The following is a 17,330-nucleotide window of genomic DNA, read 5'->3' on the forward strand; positions in this document are numbered from 1 at the left end:
GTACACAGGAGTTAGGATTGCTTTGAAAGAACCAAAAAATTCAGCACCTATTGGCTTAAAAACAAGAAAGTTTTATCTTGTATTGCAAGAAATGTCAGATGTCTGACTATAGACATAGGTAGCATAGATCCTAACAGACTAAATCTCTCACTGATGAGAATGATAAACTCTGGGCAAAAGATATTTTTAAAACCTCGAATTGGGGCTGGTGTTATGGCGTAGCAGGTAAAGCCACTATCTGAGAAGTCGGCATCCCATATGGGTGCTGGTTCGAGTCTTGGCTGATCCTCTTCTGATCCAGCTCCCTGGTAATGTGCCTGGGAATGTGGTGGAGGATGGCCCAAGTGCTTGGGCCCCTGCACCCATGTGGGAGACCTTGGCTTCAGCCTGGCCCAGCCTTGTGCATTGTGGCCTTTTGGGGAGTGAACCAGCAGATGGAGGATCTCTCTCTCCCCCCTCCCCTCTGTAACTGTGATTTTCAAATAAATAAAAAAATAAAAATTAAATTTAAAAACTAAACTTCCAATGTTTAAGGCACTGAATAGTGACCAAAAGCAGGGAGACACTGGAGGGAATTTGCACCTTGGAAGAGGCGCTCCTGTAGAACAGGTGTATTTGTTTTTCAAGTGCATATAGGGTATACTTTAAGGTGAAGAGTAGTCTGGGAAATAAGAGAACTTTTAATAAATTTCAAAAAATTGAAATCATTCAAAGTATATTATCTGGGGCCGGCGCTGTGGCACGGTGGGTTAATGCCCTGGCCTGAAGCGCCGGCATCCCATATGGGCACCAGTTCGAGTCCTGGCTGCTCCACTTCCGATCCAGCTCTCTGCTGTGGCCTGGAAAAGCAGTAGAAGATGGCCCAAGTCCTTGGGCCCCAGCGCCCACATGGGAAGCTTGGAAGAAGCTCCTGGCTCCTGGCTTTGGATCAGCACAGCTCCAGCCTTTGCGGCCAGTTAGGAGGTGAGCCAGCAGATAGAAGACCTCTCTCTCTCTCTCTCTCTCTCTCTCTCTCTCTCTCTCTCTCTGCCTCTCCTTTCTCTCTGTGTAACTCTGACTTTCAAATAAATATATAAATCTTTAAAAAAAATTCTTAAGAAAAACCAAAGTATATTATCTAATCCCAATGGAATGAAAGTAGAAATCAGTAACAAAGATATGTAGGAAATTCCCAAATCAGTGAAATGTGTATGAGACATCTCGAAGTAACTTGCATTTTTTTTAAAAAAGGAAGAAAATAGGAAAGTATTTTGAAATGAATAAAACAAATCCATAGTATATCAAAATATCAGAACTTGTGGGATACAGCTAAAGCATTGCTTAGTGGGAAATTTATAACATGAAATCTTACATTGGAGAAAGAAGTCTCAAGTAAGCTTAGCTTCCACCTTAAGAAACTAAAAATGAAGAAAAAGTTTAAATACAAAATGAGGAAGTGGTGAACATAACAACAAAACCAATGAAGTAAAAAAAAAGAAAGAAGAGAAAATTAATAAAACTTATAGCTGGTTCCTAGAGCAGACTGATAAAATGAATAAACTGATAGATTGAAAAAAGACAGAAATGACCAATATCAAGGGTGAGGATACCATGCAATAACCAGCAGATATTTAAAGGATAATAGGGAAAATACAAGCAACTTTATAAATTTGGCAGTATATATATTTATTTATATGTCTGTAAATAAAATTGGGGGGTGGAGACAAGCAGGTCACACACCTGCATCTCATATTGTAATACCTGGATTCAAGTCTCAGCTCTGCTTCCAGTCCCAGCTTCCTGCTGATCTACACCCTGAGAAGCAGTGGGGATGGTTCAGTCAGGTCCCTGCCACACATATGGGAGACCTGGATTCAGTTTGGGGTTTCTGGCTTCATTCTGGCCTAGATCTGGCCATTATAGGCATTTGGGAACTGGACCAAAAGATGGGATATCTGTGTGTGTGTGTGTGTGTCTTGCTCTGCTTTTCAAATAAATAATAAATAAAACATTTTAAAAACAAAATTGGCAATTTTCTTGAATGATATAAAATATTCAAGCTCACTGAAAGATATAGATAACCTAAATAGTCCTATATCTATTAAACAAATACAATTTGTAGTTAATAACTTTTCCACAAAGAGAACTGCTGGCCCAGACAGCATCACTGGGGAATTCTCCCAAAGATGTAAAGAATAAATTATAACAACTCTTCACGATTTTCAAGAAGATGCAACCCAATAATGAGGACAACATTGCCCTGATACCAAAACCACATAAAAATTTCAAATAAATAAATGAATAAACTATTTAAAAAAATAATCAGATTAAAAAAATGACCAAGGCAAAGGATGGCCACTCTTACCACTCCGTTCTCATTATCCTGGGGGTGATATCCAGTACAATAAGCAGAAGAAAGTAATAGGCGGATGGCCTGGAAAGGAAGAAATCAAATTGTCTGTTTCCAAGGAGATACCACTAAATGCCTATTAGAATTTAAACACATAAACAACTGACAATATCCAGGAAATGGAATTCTCAAAAATCGCTGGTAAGATGTCAAAGTGGAATGACTACTTTGGAACACTTTGGGCAATTCCACCAAGTTAAAAAGAGACGGCCAAGCAACCCGCGTGAACCTAAAATGTGCGCACGGGACTCTGTGTGGAGATGCTCACAGAGGTCTTATTCATCATCACCCCAAAATGGAAACCCACTTGTCCTTCAGCTGGAGGAACAACCTACGTTACATCCAAATGACGGAATAATACTCAGCAACAAAAAGGAGTGAGTGACCGGCTCACGCAGCAACACAACGACTCTCAAAAGCATCAATCTAAGTGAAATAGGTCACTAGCAGAAGGTTATAACTCTAGTCTGTGACGTACTAAGGAAAGCTGGAGGGACCAGTGGTTGGCATGTTGCAGGGCTGGGGCAGGAAAGATAAGTCATAAAGAAGCATGACTGCATTTTGAAGAGTGATGGAGCTTTTTCTGTATGTTTATTTGGTGGTAGTTATGTGAAGATTATTCACATTTGTGAAAACGTATACAGCTGTACACTTGAAAACAGTGAATGTACTGCATGTAAATGATATCCAATAAACCCAGCTTAAAAAAAATCATTAGGTGCAAATGGACACAACAACAGCAATAAGAAAATATCTGTGACCTGAGACAAGGCAGTGGACATCCAATGTGATATGAGAAGAAAGACATAAAGTATGAACCTTACAGACATGCGGGAGAGCATCAGGCTGTCAAACATTCAGGTAACTGGAGAATCAGAGAAAGAAGAGAGAGGGGAGTGGAGAATTATTTGAATTACTAAAAAGCAAAGCTAAGAAAAAAAGCGACCAGTAAGAGGGATAAAAGCATCAACAAACCAAATTACATTTGAGAGGATGAGGACAATTTAGAATCACAGCTGAGTTCTCTTAAGAAACTACAGAGAGTGGCCGTCCCCGAGGCTCACTTGGCTGATCCTCCACCTGTGGCACCAGCACCCCGGGTTCTAGTCCTGGTTGGGGCTCCAGGTTCTAGTCCTGGTTGCTCCTCTTCCTGTCCAGCACTCTGCTGTGGTCCAGGAGGGCAGTGGAGGATGGCGCAAGTGCGTGGGTCCCTGCCACCCACATGGGAGACCAGGAGGAAGCACCTGGCTCCTGGCTTTGGATCGGCACAGTGCCGGCCATAGTGGCCTTTAGGGGAGTGAACCAATGAAAGGAAGACCTTTCTCTCTGTCTCTCACTATCTAAAACTCTCTCTCTCTCTCTCTCTCTCTCTCTCACTGTCTAACTCTGCCTGGTAAAAAAAATAAAATAAAATAAAAGAAACTACAGAGGGGCAGGCATTGTGGTACAGAGGGCTAAGCTGCCACTTGCAATACTGGCATCCCACATGGGAGTACAGTTCAGGTTCTGGTTACCCTGCTTCTGATCTAGCTCCCTGCTAATGTGCCTGGGAAATCAGCAGAAGATAGCCCATGTACTCGGACCTCTACCACCCATGTGGGAGACCTGGATGGAGTTCCTGGTTCCTGGCTTTGGCCTGCCCCAGATATTTGCTGCTGAGGCCATTTAGGGAGTGAATCAGTAAATAGAAGATCAATTTCTCTCTCTCAGTCTCTCTCTCTCAGTCTCTCTCTCTCTCTCTTCCCCTCCTTCCAAATAAATAAATCATTAAAAAAAATTGCAGTTACAACACGGTGATGCTTGTAAAGGTGCTAAAAGAAAAACAAAACACTTAAACCCAGACTTCTGTATCAAGGCAGACTCTTTGAAAACTGAAAGTGAAATAAATGAACACATTTTCATATCAACAAAAGCTAAGAGAATTTGTCACTAGTGAGATTGCACCACAAGAATTGCAGAAGGGAGTTCTTCAGGCTCAAAGGAGATGATACCAGATGGAAATGCAGATCCACGGGGGAAAAGGAAGATCACCAGCCTGGCTTAGCCGGCTGTACATTATCCGGCCCTGGTCTATGGCTCAGACTTAAGCTTGTGGGATATTCTCTTGCCTTAACTGTGCCCAGCCCAGCCTTTTTGTTCTGTTTCCCCAATTTTCCCAAGCCCATGAACGGGATCCTGAAATTAATCTAGTAGGTCATAGCCACATTTGATGTCTTAAGAAATAGGGCAAAATGGGAAATACCAGAGACCACTGATTTGAAAGCTAAGCCTTGATTTTAACTTTTATTTCAGGCCTGTCTGCTTGTGTCTAGATTTGTTTCTTGAGCTCTGGGTTGTTAAAACCCTGCCCTAACTCCACAGGCATTTTATCCCGTGAACATTATATATGTTGTTTCTGCCTGGAATTTTTCTTGATATATCTTTGCATGGCTAGCTTCTTTTCAGCTTTTAAATTTGAGCTAAATTATTACCTTCTTAGAAAAATCTTTCCTACCTTTTCAAAAAGTAGAGAACTGTTAATGACAGTATGGACTTGAAAAAAATTGTTTTTGAACTTAAGCCAAATTTGTATCTTATAGTGAGACCTTTTCAAAACTTGTCAGCAATGGGGAAAAACAAGACCAATAAACTATAATGATATTCTGGTTTTTTTTTGGGGGGAAATGGTCATTAGATTTCTATGGAGTTTTTTTGGAATTAAACTGTTTTACATTACTTTTTTTTAAAGTCAGAATTACAGTGAGAAGGGAGAGACAGAGATCTTCCATCTGCTGGTTCACTCCCCAAATGAATGCAATGACTGGGGATGGACCAAGCTGAAGCCAGGAGCCAGAAGCTGCTTGTGGGTCTCCCATGTGGGTGTCAGGGGCCCAAACATCTTCTGCTTTTTCCAGGCCATTGGCAGGTAACTGGATGGGAAGTGGAGGCCACTGTCGCAGGCAACAGCTTGACCCAACATGCCACATAAAACAATTTTTTAACATAAAAGTTTTTCTTTTTTTTTTTTAACAGTTTGCATTCCATTCCTTGTCACTTTGTTCCCACTAGAAATGATTACTTTGTACTAATTATTCTGGTCCTATGTTAAAAAATGTATTTCCATTTATTCTGAGGTTTCTTGATTTTTCAGTGGTCAAGTGTTTATATCCAGAATTAAAAAATGGAAGACAGATAACAGGATTTAGGAAGAAATATTACTACCAAGCAACAGTTATGTTTGAATGCAACCTGGGCTATCATGTTCGAGGCAGTGACACTGTTGTCTGTAACAGCAATAGCACCTGGGAGCCCCCGATTCCAACATGTGTGAAAGGTACAAAAGTTGTTTGTTTTTCTTCTTGTTTTTTTTAGAGTTTATTTATTTGGCATTAACCATCAATTATACAGAATAATTGAAAAGAATAAATTGTAGCATTTAACTCTCATATTAATTTTTATGCCAGGTGTATGACATAAAATTTAGAGAACTCAGCTGTTGTGATTTTGTACGTTTTTCCACATTATGTGCTTCATGTGGGTATGTAAGTTTCTCATTGAATAATTTTACCTCTAAAAAGTGGGTTATAACATTTTCAGAGTAAACTGAAGCATGAGCACTTTCATCTAAGTGAGTCAAAAATGCAAGGTGTAGTTCATGTGAGTGAAATGTGAACATTAACCCCCAAGTGGTTGATCCAGTCTACAGTATTTTCTTTCCTAGTGGTGATCCTTCCCAGTAGAAAACCTCTCCATTCCACTGCCTCAGGTTTAGTAATTCCTGCGTGTATTTTTCAAACATCTTTCAAATTTCTGCTGAAAATGACAATAACAACTCCCGCGTGGTCCAATCCACGTGATTTTCTTTTCCAGTGGTGACTTCTCCCAGTACAAAACCTCCAGATTCCATGGCCTGGGGTGTAGTAATTCCTATTTGTATTTTTCAAAAATCCTTTTAATTCCTGGGGATTTTTGCAAACATCCCATAAGTTTATGGTGATGTCCACCCATTTCATTGTTAGGAATGAAACGGGAAGGATATTTTTATAGCCATTTTAGCTGCTATTCATAGTGATCCTGGAAGTTTATTTGCCATCATCCTGAGATGAACAGGAATGTGAACTTGGGAAAGTTATATAATTTTTAAGTGTGTTTACTCATGTAAAATGATTTGGTATCTTTTTCACTAGGTGATAGTAAGGTTTAAGTGGGATGCATTTAAATTGTTGAGCACAGTGCCTGGTAGGTAGGAACCTCTTAAAGGTAGAGAATATATTAGCTCATGTCCCTACTGAGTTAATATCAATAAAGAGGAGGACCCATAGCCTCTTTTTTTAGTAGAAAGCTTTTATTTAATAAATATAAATTTCATAAGTACAACTTTTGGATTATAGCGTTCTTCCCCCCAAGTCCGCCCTCCTACCCCCGAACCATCCTACCTCCTATTCCCTCTCCCATCCCATTCTTCATTAAGATTCATTTTTAATTATCTTTATATATAGATCAACTCTATACTAAGTAAAGATTTCAAGTTTGCACCCACACAGACACACAAAGTATAAAGTACCATTTGAGGACTAGTTGTACTGTTATTTCTCATAGTACAACACATTAAGGACAGAGGTCCTACATGGGGAGCGAGTGCACAGCGACTCCTGCCATGGTCTCTCTTTGTTAATACGTGTTTACTGCTTCCTCAACTTTGCTATTTTACTCTTTTTTTGCATAGATCTGTTGACAGCTGACCTGGGGATCTTCCCAGGCAGGACTATGTCCCATTTCCTGGAATGTCCTAGTTTTTTTTATGCGGTGCATTTAAACTGGGAAATTGCTTTCTCCTAGGAGATCCATCTCTCTACCTCCTCCCTGGCCCTTTTCTCCACCTCATATAATTGTTGTTTTATCTCTTTACGGAGCAGCTTTATTTGAAGGAACAGTCCTTACTTATGAAAAGGAAAGGACTTGCAGGTGCTACTAATCACCTGTTGAGCTTCAGGCTAGAGGGGTTTTTTCCAATATGAAGGAAGGAATTATCTTCCTGACTTCGGTGCTGCTGTCTCCGGTTCCACTTTGGTTGCAGCAGAAGAGGCAAAAGGAATGGTGGGAAGAGCCTTAGCCTGGACACACAGGTTCCTGGTTGGGCTCTACTTGACTCAACTACCATCATTTCAATGGGCTTTAGTTTTCCTGTGGTTAATGAGGGTTTTGAAGTCAAATAATTCTCAACTACTCTGTCCTAATTTGTTTCTACAAAGAGACTTTGAAAAGGTCATGGAAAATGAAATTCAAAGATTTTGATGCAAAAAATTGGAAAATATGTGGATTTTTCTCAGAGTACACATTTTCCATTAACTTTTTGAAGACCCATTGCATGAATAGACTTTCTATTTCTAATATTTTGAAGATTTCGGGGAATTGCACATGTAACATAGTGATCAGAATATCTTTTTAAAATTTTGTAAGAATTTGGTACCTGTTAGCCTCTTTGAGTACCTAATTAAGGTACTCAATTAGAGTTCTAAGGGGTTTAGGGTAGGGAGGTGATGATTTTTTGGTGGACTAAGATTACATGTGAGGTTTATACTCTTTGAATCAATCATTTGTGTTTACTTATGTGTTCTGAGTGGGTATATGGTATATTATGTTTGTTGATACTCTCTGTCCAAAGAGTTGACTATAACTATTTCATAAAGAATTTGTAAAACAATGATTTAGCTGAGTGTTTAGAAGGTGAAGAGGGAATCAAATGAGAAAAACATTATAAAGAAGAGAAACCACAGGAATTTATTTTTTAAAAAAACTCAAAAATTCCTGAGGATTGTCAATCACTTTTTGTCATCATTAGCAAAAGACTGTGTGAAAAGTATCCATAACAATATGTAATGGTGTTAACATAGATCTAAGTGTGTTAATATGAAAGATAAGTCCAAGAAATACCAAGCAGAATGAGCAACATGTAAATTACATAGTATGATACTACTAGGATTCTTGTTTATTTTAAAAAATATGTGTTTTCCCCAAACACATTACTTATATGATTTATTAGTATCTAACTTCTAGGATTTCCATCCCAAAATACAAATGAGTACTTTGTGCATATATGCATACACACTTGTGCAAATGTACATACAAGTTACATTCCCAGAACTGTAACATCCATAGAGTATGTATTTTTCATTTTGATAAATAATCTTTTTTAAAAATAAATTATCAAAATTAAATCTTTAATAATATATTGATAAGGCTGATGAACTGATAAAATCAAATTTGTCTTTCTAGGTCCTAGGCCTACTCATCCAACCAAGCCTCCAGTTTATAATTATCCAGGTTCAGTAACTCTTTATCCTACTGATATTGTTAACAACTTCATAGGGCATGTATTAAAAATGATGTTTTAACTTGGATTTCTTTAAGCCTCAGTAAAGCCAAACTTTTTTTTACCTATATTTATTCATTCATGTCCTCTGCCCTATTTTCTATTATATTTCAAAAATTATTTTTGTTGTCAGTTTTTGAGAGCTTATTATATATTAAATCTTTTTCAAATGAACATTTTCTTCCTAGGGTTTTTTTGTTTGTTTGAATTTACTAGTCAGTTTTAAGAATTTTTTTTGTACAATTGGACACAGATTGTTTTTTATAACTTTTACCAACATGAGTATCATATGAATTGATTTTTAATAATTTCAGACATTACAAAAGTATAAAGTAAGGATTATTTCTCTTTCAAGTTCATTGAGTTAATCATACCAGTGGCTTAGAGTTTCCTTTTATGTTTCTGTACATCAGCATCCTTTTATGAGTAGTCAGACGTATAGTCTGGTATTTTTTCCTCCTCTTAAACAAAAATAACATTACCTACAATTTGCACTTTCTCCATTTTGTGTCTTGGATTGAGGTTCTGTTTAGATTCCTGGGCTTTTGTAATGGTGACTTGAATATGTGCCACAATTTAACTACTCTCCTATAAGTGGTCATTGATGTGTTCAGAAATCTCATACAAACAGGCAGGTGCATGTATCAACTTTTCCCCAATGACTCTGAGTTTTGTGTATTTCTTATGAAACTTTACTTCTCCATGCTGGAATCAGGTAAAAATTTCAACCATGTGTTCTGACTTCATGCTTTGTATTGAGATTATTGCTACATTTGAAATTCACTGTGGTATATGGAGTGAGACAAGGTTCTCCATACCCCATCCAATGGGCAAGCAACATTATTTCCTCTCCCCCAAAAGGTTTGAAGTGCTGCTCTTCATCAAACATTGTCATGAAGTGTTTTCATTTCAGAGTTTGATAGCTTTAGCTCTTAATTTAGGTCTTTGGTCCATCTGAACTTAAGTATATGAGAACAGTACAACTTCATTCTTTTGCCCGGGTATCTCCAATCTTACCAATACCATTTGTTAAGGAGACTGCTCTTTTTACATTGGCTGCTATTGAAACTCTTGTTGAAAATCATTGAACCCTATTCAATAGGGTTTAACTGCTAAGTTTTCTATTCTACTCTGTTGGGCTCCATGTCTATCACTGTGTTGCTACCATTCTTTCTTTTTAAGATTTATTTATTTATTTGAAAGGCAGAGTTACAGAGAGGCTGAAGCAGAGTGAGAGAGGTCTTCCATCCACTGGTTCACTCCTCAGATGGCAGCAACAGCTGGAACTGGGCCGATCCAAAGCCAGGTGCCAGAAACGTCTTCTGGGTCTTTCATGTGGGTGCAGGGGCTCAATCACTTGGGCTATCTTCCACTGCTTTCCTAGGTACATTAACAGAAACTGTATTGGAAGTGGAGCAGCCAGGATTTGAACCAGCAAGCGTATGGGATGCCAGCACTGCAGGCGGTAGCTTTACCAGCTATGCCACAGCACCAGCTCCTACCATTCTGTTTTTATTATATTTATTTATATTTATATATCTGTTTATATTATATTTATTATAGTTTTGTAGTAATTTTTAAAAAATATTTATGTATTTATTTATTTTAAAAGAATAATGGAGAGAGAGAGAGAGAGAGAGAGAGATCTTCCCTCCACTGGTTCACTCAGCAGATGACCAAAATGTGGGTGGCAGGGACCCAAATATTTGGACCATCTTGTGCTGCTTTTCCCAGGCCATTAGCAGGAAGCTGGATCAGAAGTGAAGCAGCTAGGACAGGAACCAGTGCCCATATGGGATGCCAGTGCCACAGACAGTGGCTTCACCCACTACACCACAACACCATCTCTATTTTGTAGTAAGTTTTGATATCAAGAAGTGAGAGTCCTCTCAATTTTGCCCTTCATTTCTAGGCTTGTTTTGGCTATTTGGGTTTCCTTGAGATTTCACATGAATTTGGGGATGGATTTTTCTGTTTTTGTAAAAAGCACCATTAGGATTTGGATAGAGTTTACATTGAATCTGTAGATTATTTTGTGTAGTATGGACAGCTTAAAAATAGTAAATCCTTTATGAACCCAGGAAGTCTTTCCATTTATTTACATCTTTAATTTTTATCAACAGTGTCTTGTAGCTTTCAGTGCACAAGTCTTTTACCTCTGTGGTTAAGTGTACTCCCAAAGGCAATATTATTTTGATGCTATTATAAATGGAATTATTGTCTTAACTTCCTTTTTGGATCATTCATTGTTAGTGTACAGAACTATAGCTGATATTTGTGTGTTGATTTTGAATCCTACAACTTCGCTGAATTCATTTATTAGTTTTAATAGGTGTTTGCATATGTGTGTATGTGGAATCCTTCAGGTTTTCTACATAAAAGATCGTGTCATCTGTGAACAGAGGTAATTTTACTTCTTTCCCAATTTGGATCCCTTTTATTTCTTTTGCTCGCCTAGTTGCTTTGGCTACAACTTCCAGTACTATGTTGAACAAAAGTGGCAAACACAGGTGCCCTGTCTTGCTCCTGGCCTTTAGTTGTTTATCACTGAGAATGATGTTAACTGTGGGATTTTCATCTCTGGGCTTTATTATGTTGAGGAAGTTTCCTTCCATTCCAGATCACCTTCTAAACCATTTATTGAGCCTGCCTCTATCTTTAAGTTTTAATTAAAATTGCCTTGAATTCACAGACTAATTTTCAGGAAATATGAAAGATAAATTTGCATGTTATACCATAGAATATATATATAATGATGTTAAATATAAACATAAAATTTTCTCACACTACTTTAAATGAGAAACATTAATATGGTTTATAAGAAAATGAAATTTTAAGAAGGTTTATACCAGGCTAAAAAAAATCAACCTATGAATTTAAAGGATTTTAAGCTTTATTCTTTTATTTTATTATTAATGTGGTTTTACTGACCCCATTTTCTTCTTTTCTTTCTCCCCCTAGGATATCCTGAACCCCGTGAAATATTTAACGAGGATATAGGTTACTGCTTTTGGTTACTAATCCTGCATTATGATATGTTAGAGCAGGGGTAGGGAACCGTTTTTCTGCCAAGAGCCATTTGGATATTTATAACACCATTTGAGGACCATACAAAATTACCAAACTAGCTTGCTATAGATTTAATGGATTTTGAGTGCTGCCCGCAGTTGCCTTGGCAGGGCCAGATCAAATGATTTTGTGGGCCTTATACAACCCATGGACTAGACATTCTCTACTCCTGTCTTAAGAGTTTACATGAAAATAGAACCCAAGAGGATTCCTAGTAGGGGGATGTAACCTTCTTAAATTCTGTTCTTATATGTAGGTTAAAATACATAAAACACAACTCATTTTCCACATGACAGTGTTATTTTACAATGGCAATTGATACATTTTCTTTCTTATTACTTCCTGTATGAGCTGCATTAATTTTTTTCTGTAACAGGCTAGTTTGGCACACTTTCTATAGGTTTACACATATCAGACAATATATTAAAGAAATTGATGAAGTGTATTGTGAAAATTAAAGTTCACTGAAATGTAAGGATTTCTTGATAATGAAAAGGAGAGAAAAATCCATTACTTTCCATTTAGTAGAGTAGTTTAGTAATGGCTAGTCTTTTCTAAAACTCACTGTTGGCTTGTTTTTTAGTACAGTTGATCCTTAGTATCCACTGACTGATCCTAGGACCTCCCCACTTCTCACAGATATCAAACCAGAGGATGTCCTAGTTCCTTATATAAGATGTATGGTATTTGCATATAACCTCTCATACTTTAAGTCATCTCTAGGTCATCGATAATATCTAATTCAGTGTACAAACAAAGTATTTAAATTGGTATCATAGTGTATTGTTTAGGGATCAATAACACATGTTCAATACAGATGTAGTGATTTTAAAAATATTTTCTGTGGCTGTTTCACTAATCCACAGATGTGTAACCTTCAAATAGAGAATACAGCTTTATAAACGCTCCTCAACTCATGATGGGGTTCCTCCGGTAAACTCCTTGTGAGTTGAAAGTGCACTGATGCACCTGCCACTCAGCATCCTCGTTTAGCAGTCTGCTGTGGAGTACTGGCTGGTTCCCCTGAGATCACGTGGCTGGCTGGGAGCCGTGGCTTGCTTCCTGCCCAGCACTTGGACACAGTATCGTGCTACGTTTCCCACCCAGGAAAATATCAAAATTGAAAATTTGAAGTGCAGTTTCTACTGAATGTTACCACTCTGGTACCATCATAGGTCAAAAAATGCCAAGTTGAACCACCCACTGTTAGGGACTATCTATTTACACTTAATCTTCCACCTCTGTGGTCAAACTGTCATTGTTATCAATAAATCCAGTGCTGTTTTTAAGCTGTTAAATGCTTGGTAACTGTGTGAAATGAGAGGCGCTGGATTAAACACAATAGTTTATGCTCTGACTTGTAGCAACTCAGTAAAAATAAAGACAATTCAGAAGCAAAGGAACTGCTAACAGAAGCACTTCTAAGAATTCAGATTTTGTAGGATTATTTAGTATTTTCTGGCTAGTCAAAAATGTATGTTGAAGTTTCTCTGCATAACTTTGCCCATGAACCCTGGTGTTTCATTTCCATTTCTAGAGGGAATCTCCCTATACTAAGGACTATGTCTTAAAGCGAGTGGAGTTGGGGAGGAAGGAGTTGATAATAAGATCTTCATTATTTATGAAGACCCCACAAATAGCACCTGTGTGATGATATTAGAAATTTATTTATGACTTATCCTACAGATCCACCTTGAGGATCTTCTAAAAATCAGAAATGATAGAATGGATGTAGAAGGAAACCGCAGACAATGGGATAATATATTTTTTGAATGACTTTTCTCTAGTGAATTCTAAAAGCCTTTACTAAATAAGTTGATGTGGAAGCTCAGAACACACAATGGAAAGTGATATTCCTGTTAAGGGTTTCACAACTGGATCCTAAACCCAGAAACTTGCTTAGAAGGGTTCTGTGATCAGAGTAACTTAGGTGTACTAGCAAGCAAATGCTAGAACTAGACAGCCTGTATTTTGCTGTAGGGTTTATGTGAGCTGATGTAAATGAAAATACAGCTGCTATCTGGAGACTCATTTATGTTCAACATTTTCAAACTGTTTCTGTTTTTTCTTAGATGCATGGCTCATTGCTCTGATTGTTGTTACTGCAAGTAAGTATCCCCCATTTGAACCTCTTAAATTGAAATGTTACTGTAAAGAATTGAAATTTTTTAAAAATTAATTTTTCTGTACTTGAAAGGCAGAAAGAGAAAGTTCGCATCTGCTTGTTCATTTCCTTAAATGCTTCCGTCAGCCAAAGCTGTGCCAGGCTGACGCTGGGAACAAGAAACTTAATTTGGTTCTCCCACTGGGGTGGCAGGAACCCAACTGCTTGTGCCATTACCACTCCTTCTCAGGGTCTGCATGAGCTCCCGCAGTCAGGAGCCAGAGCCGTGAATCGAAGCCAGACACTCTAACATGGGACACAGATGTCTTAACCACCAGGCTAAATGCCCACTCAATGTGTTTATTCCTAATATTTTTCAGTTTCTATAGTTTGTATAGTTTAAGTAAACCAACCTAGAGGAATGAGACCCTTTCCATGATTTACTACCTTGAGTTGGTAATTTTACATTGTTTCATACTCTATATACACATCTAGTAAGAACTCCTAATATGTGTTTCCTCAAGATGATTCATAATGCCAGTCTGCTCCCCAAATATGCTTTTAATAATCTTCTGGATTAAGCAAGGCTTCTCCTCTGACTTCCTGCAGACTAAGCAATTGCAGGAAACAGGATTTAGGTAATGAAGAGTTTGGATGGAACAGAAATGTATAGGTGCTTCAATAACGTAACATTTTCTGATCACTGAAATAGAACCAAAATTATTTCTGGTAGATTTTGAATCAATGTAAGTCGTGTTCAGAGTCACATGTTGTTTGCTTCCTGATTCCTTGTAGTTGCTGGGATTGCAGTATGCTGCACCTGCCTGTACAAATGTATTCATGGCCGGAAGAAGAAAGGGTAATTAAAGCATGTCTCTTCCAACTCACTGGCCCCTCTTCTCCTTGACACACTTGGATGCTGCTTAAGTTTGTCCTCTAAATTGCATGCTCTCTTTAAAAATGTGCCAGCACTCACGTGCCCTACAAAACTGCGTTTCCTTTCTAAAAATATTTTCAACTACTTCTAACATCATTGCAATGTGTGGAATCTGTGCAGTGTTGCTTCAGCAGCTATTAGACAAGAAGACAGACTTCTGTGAGGTTTGACAGTTCATTAGTGAATCGTGGACCACTACCAGGCCACCCTGACTATACTTTACTATAGCACATTTCCTGGATGGACTGGTAGCCAAAATGGAAGCATTTCTTCAAGGAGGCCTTGAGAGTTATAGTCCCTGAAATTTGTATGATGCAAGCTTCCATTTGTCTGTATAACCTAATTAGTTGTAAGAAGCTATATAGGTGTTTCATTTAGATAATCCAATTTGATTTCATTTGGAGCTACTCATAGATGTCAATCTGGGAAGTTAATGACAACACTATTTGACTTTCCTCTATATCCTCCTAATTTATTAGGCTGCAGAATGACTGATGGGGTTTTAACTATAAAAATGAAAGGGGGGGGGGGAATAGAAAAAATGCAAAAATACAAATCTTCTAAGGAAAAGAGTTCTGAAATATCAAACTTAAATTTAAATGAAAGTGTTTACAATTTAATAAAATATTAACGATAAATCCTGGAGTTAAATGCTTTGGAATTTCTGACAGATAATGTGCATTTTTACTGTTTTGCTTTTCCCCGTAGCTTTAGAAATGACTTTAAAATCAAATCTAGTAATTTTAAGATTTTTTTTGGTGCTTTTTGAGCTATATAAGAAAAGTATATTCTTCATTCACAAAGAGCTCAAACATTTTTCATACTGGTTATTTTCTAAGTACCCACAATTCCTTCATTTGCATCTTTTGTTTAGAGATGATTGATTGATTCAAAAGTTAGAGAGAAAGAGAGAGAGAGAGAGAATATCTTCCATTCACTCCCTAGATGGCCACAGCTCTTGACCAAGAGTCAAGAGCTTCTTCTGGTTCTCCCACGTGGGTGGCAGGGGCTCAAGCACTTGGACCATCTTCCACTGCCTTTCCTAAACCATTAGCAGGGAGCTGGATTGGAAGTGGAGCAGCTGAGACTGGGACCGGCGTCTATATGGAATGCCAGTGTTGCAGGCAACGCTTTACCCTCTTAGGCCACAATGCCTGCACCCATTTTTCATCTTAAATCTTGTGTTTATGGAACACATGATACACATATTTGATATTTCTGTCATTTGTGTATGTGCATATATTTATTTATTTAAAGACTTATTTATTTGAAGTATACAGTTACAGAGAAGGAAAGACACACACACAGAGAGAATCTTCCAGTAGCTTACTCCCCAGTTGGCTGCAATGGTCTGGCCAAGCCAGGCTGAAGCCAGGAGCCAAGAGCTTCATCCAGGTCTCCCACATGGGGAGCAGGGGCCCAAGCACTTGTGTCTCTTCTGCTGATGTGTCATGCACGTTAACAAGGAGCTGGATTGGAAGTGGGGAAGTTGGGACACAAACCGGCGCCCATATGGGATGCGGGTGTTGCAGGTAGTGGCTTAACCTGCTATGCCACAATGCTGACCCATTTTAAATTATATATGTGCAACAATGTGAGTAGGAAATACAATCAGTGGAGTTTTTTGTTTGTTGTTGTTGTTGTTTTTTTTTTTTTTTGACAGGCAGAGTGGACAGTGAGAGAGAGAGACAGAGAGAAAGGTCTTCCTTTTGCCGTTGGTTCACCCTCCAATGGCCGCCGCGGTAGGCGCGCTGCGGCCGGCGCACCGCGCTGATCCGATGGCAGGAGCCAGGTGCTTCTCCTGGTCTCCCATGGGGTGCAGGGCCCAAGCACTTGGGCCATCCTCCACTGCACTCCCTGGCCACAGCAGAGAGCTGGCCTGGAAGAGGGGCAACCGGGACAGGATCGGTGCCCCGACCGGGACTAGAACCTGGTGTGCCGGCGCCGCTAGGCGGAGGATTAGCCTATTGAGCCGCGGCACCGGCCTGTTTTTTGTTTTTTACAACTCCAACAGGTTGGTGTAGAAATGACTCCAAAGGGAAGCAAAATAGCTGTTTCTCATTTGCCTTCTTTTAACAAATCACTGCATCAAAATTCTCAAAGGTTCTCTAGCAAGTGTCAATCAAACCCTCCTTAGCTACCAGTTAGGGAATTTTTTAAAGCTGAACAATCAGCTGATTGTTGTGTTCCCAAATTAAAGTTTCAGTGGCAATAGTGATCTGAGATCCCAAGATAGTTTGCTTTGTGATTTTTTTTCTCCTAAATCCCACATTTTACAGTGTGGGTATCCAACAGAACATTGCTGTATTAAAAGTTTAAAATATTGTGGGACAATATTATATATTTATGCACCACAATGAATCCTGTCTACAAGAGCACAACTTGAGAAAAAAAAAAGTTCTAAAAAATTGGGAGAGAGGACATTCCTAACTGCCTTTTAACTAAAATATAAACTACATAAGAATCTTTTAGAATATAC

The 17,330-nt window shown here is 38.5% G+C and overlaps 1 protein-coding gene across 7 annotated transcripts in view; it reads left to right on the forward strand.

Annotated features, from left to right (window-relative positions):
* Positions 1-17,330, forward strand: part of CD46 (CD46 molecule) — a 36,353-nt gene that overhangs the window by 11,239 nt on the left and 7,784 nt on the right. For 2 of the 7 annotated variants that reach the window (XM_062210260.1, XM_062210264.1), the window contains exons 6-10: positions 5,520-5,702; positions 8,645-8,692; positions 11,703-11,741; positions 13,883-13,918; positions 14,710-14,773. In XM_062210260.1, the coding sequence (XP_062066244.1) occupies positions 5,520-5,702; positions 8,645-8,692; positions 11,703-11,741; positions 13,883-13,918; positions 14,710-14,773 (370 nt within the window). Of the gene's footprint in view, positions 1-5,519; positions 5,703-8,644; positions 8,693-9,944; positions 11,494-11,702; positions 11,787-13,882; positions 13,919-14,709; positions 14,774-17,330 lie in introns of those variants that run through there. The other 5 variants (XR_009867912.1, XM_062210262.1, XR_009867911.1 and 2 more) reach the window with 5 other exon arrangements.

The sequence above is a fragment of the Lepus europaeus genome, chromosome 14 (genome assembly GCF_033115175.1).
Source record: "Lepus europaeus isolate LE1 chromosome 14, mLepTim1.pri, whole genome shotgun sequence".
In the NCBI taxonomy this organism is placed as follows: domain Eukaryota; kingdom Metazoa; phylum Chordata; class Mammalia; order Lagomorpha; family Leporidae; genus Lepus; species Lepus europaeus.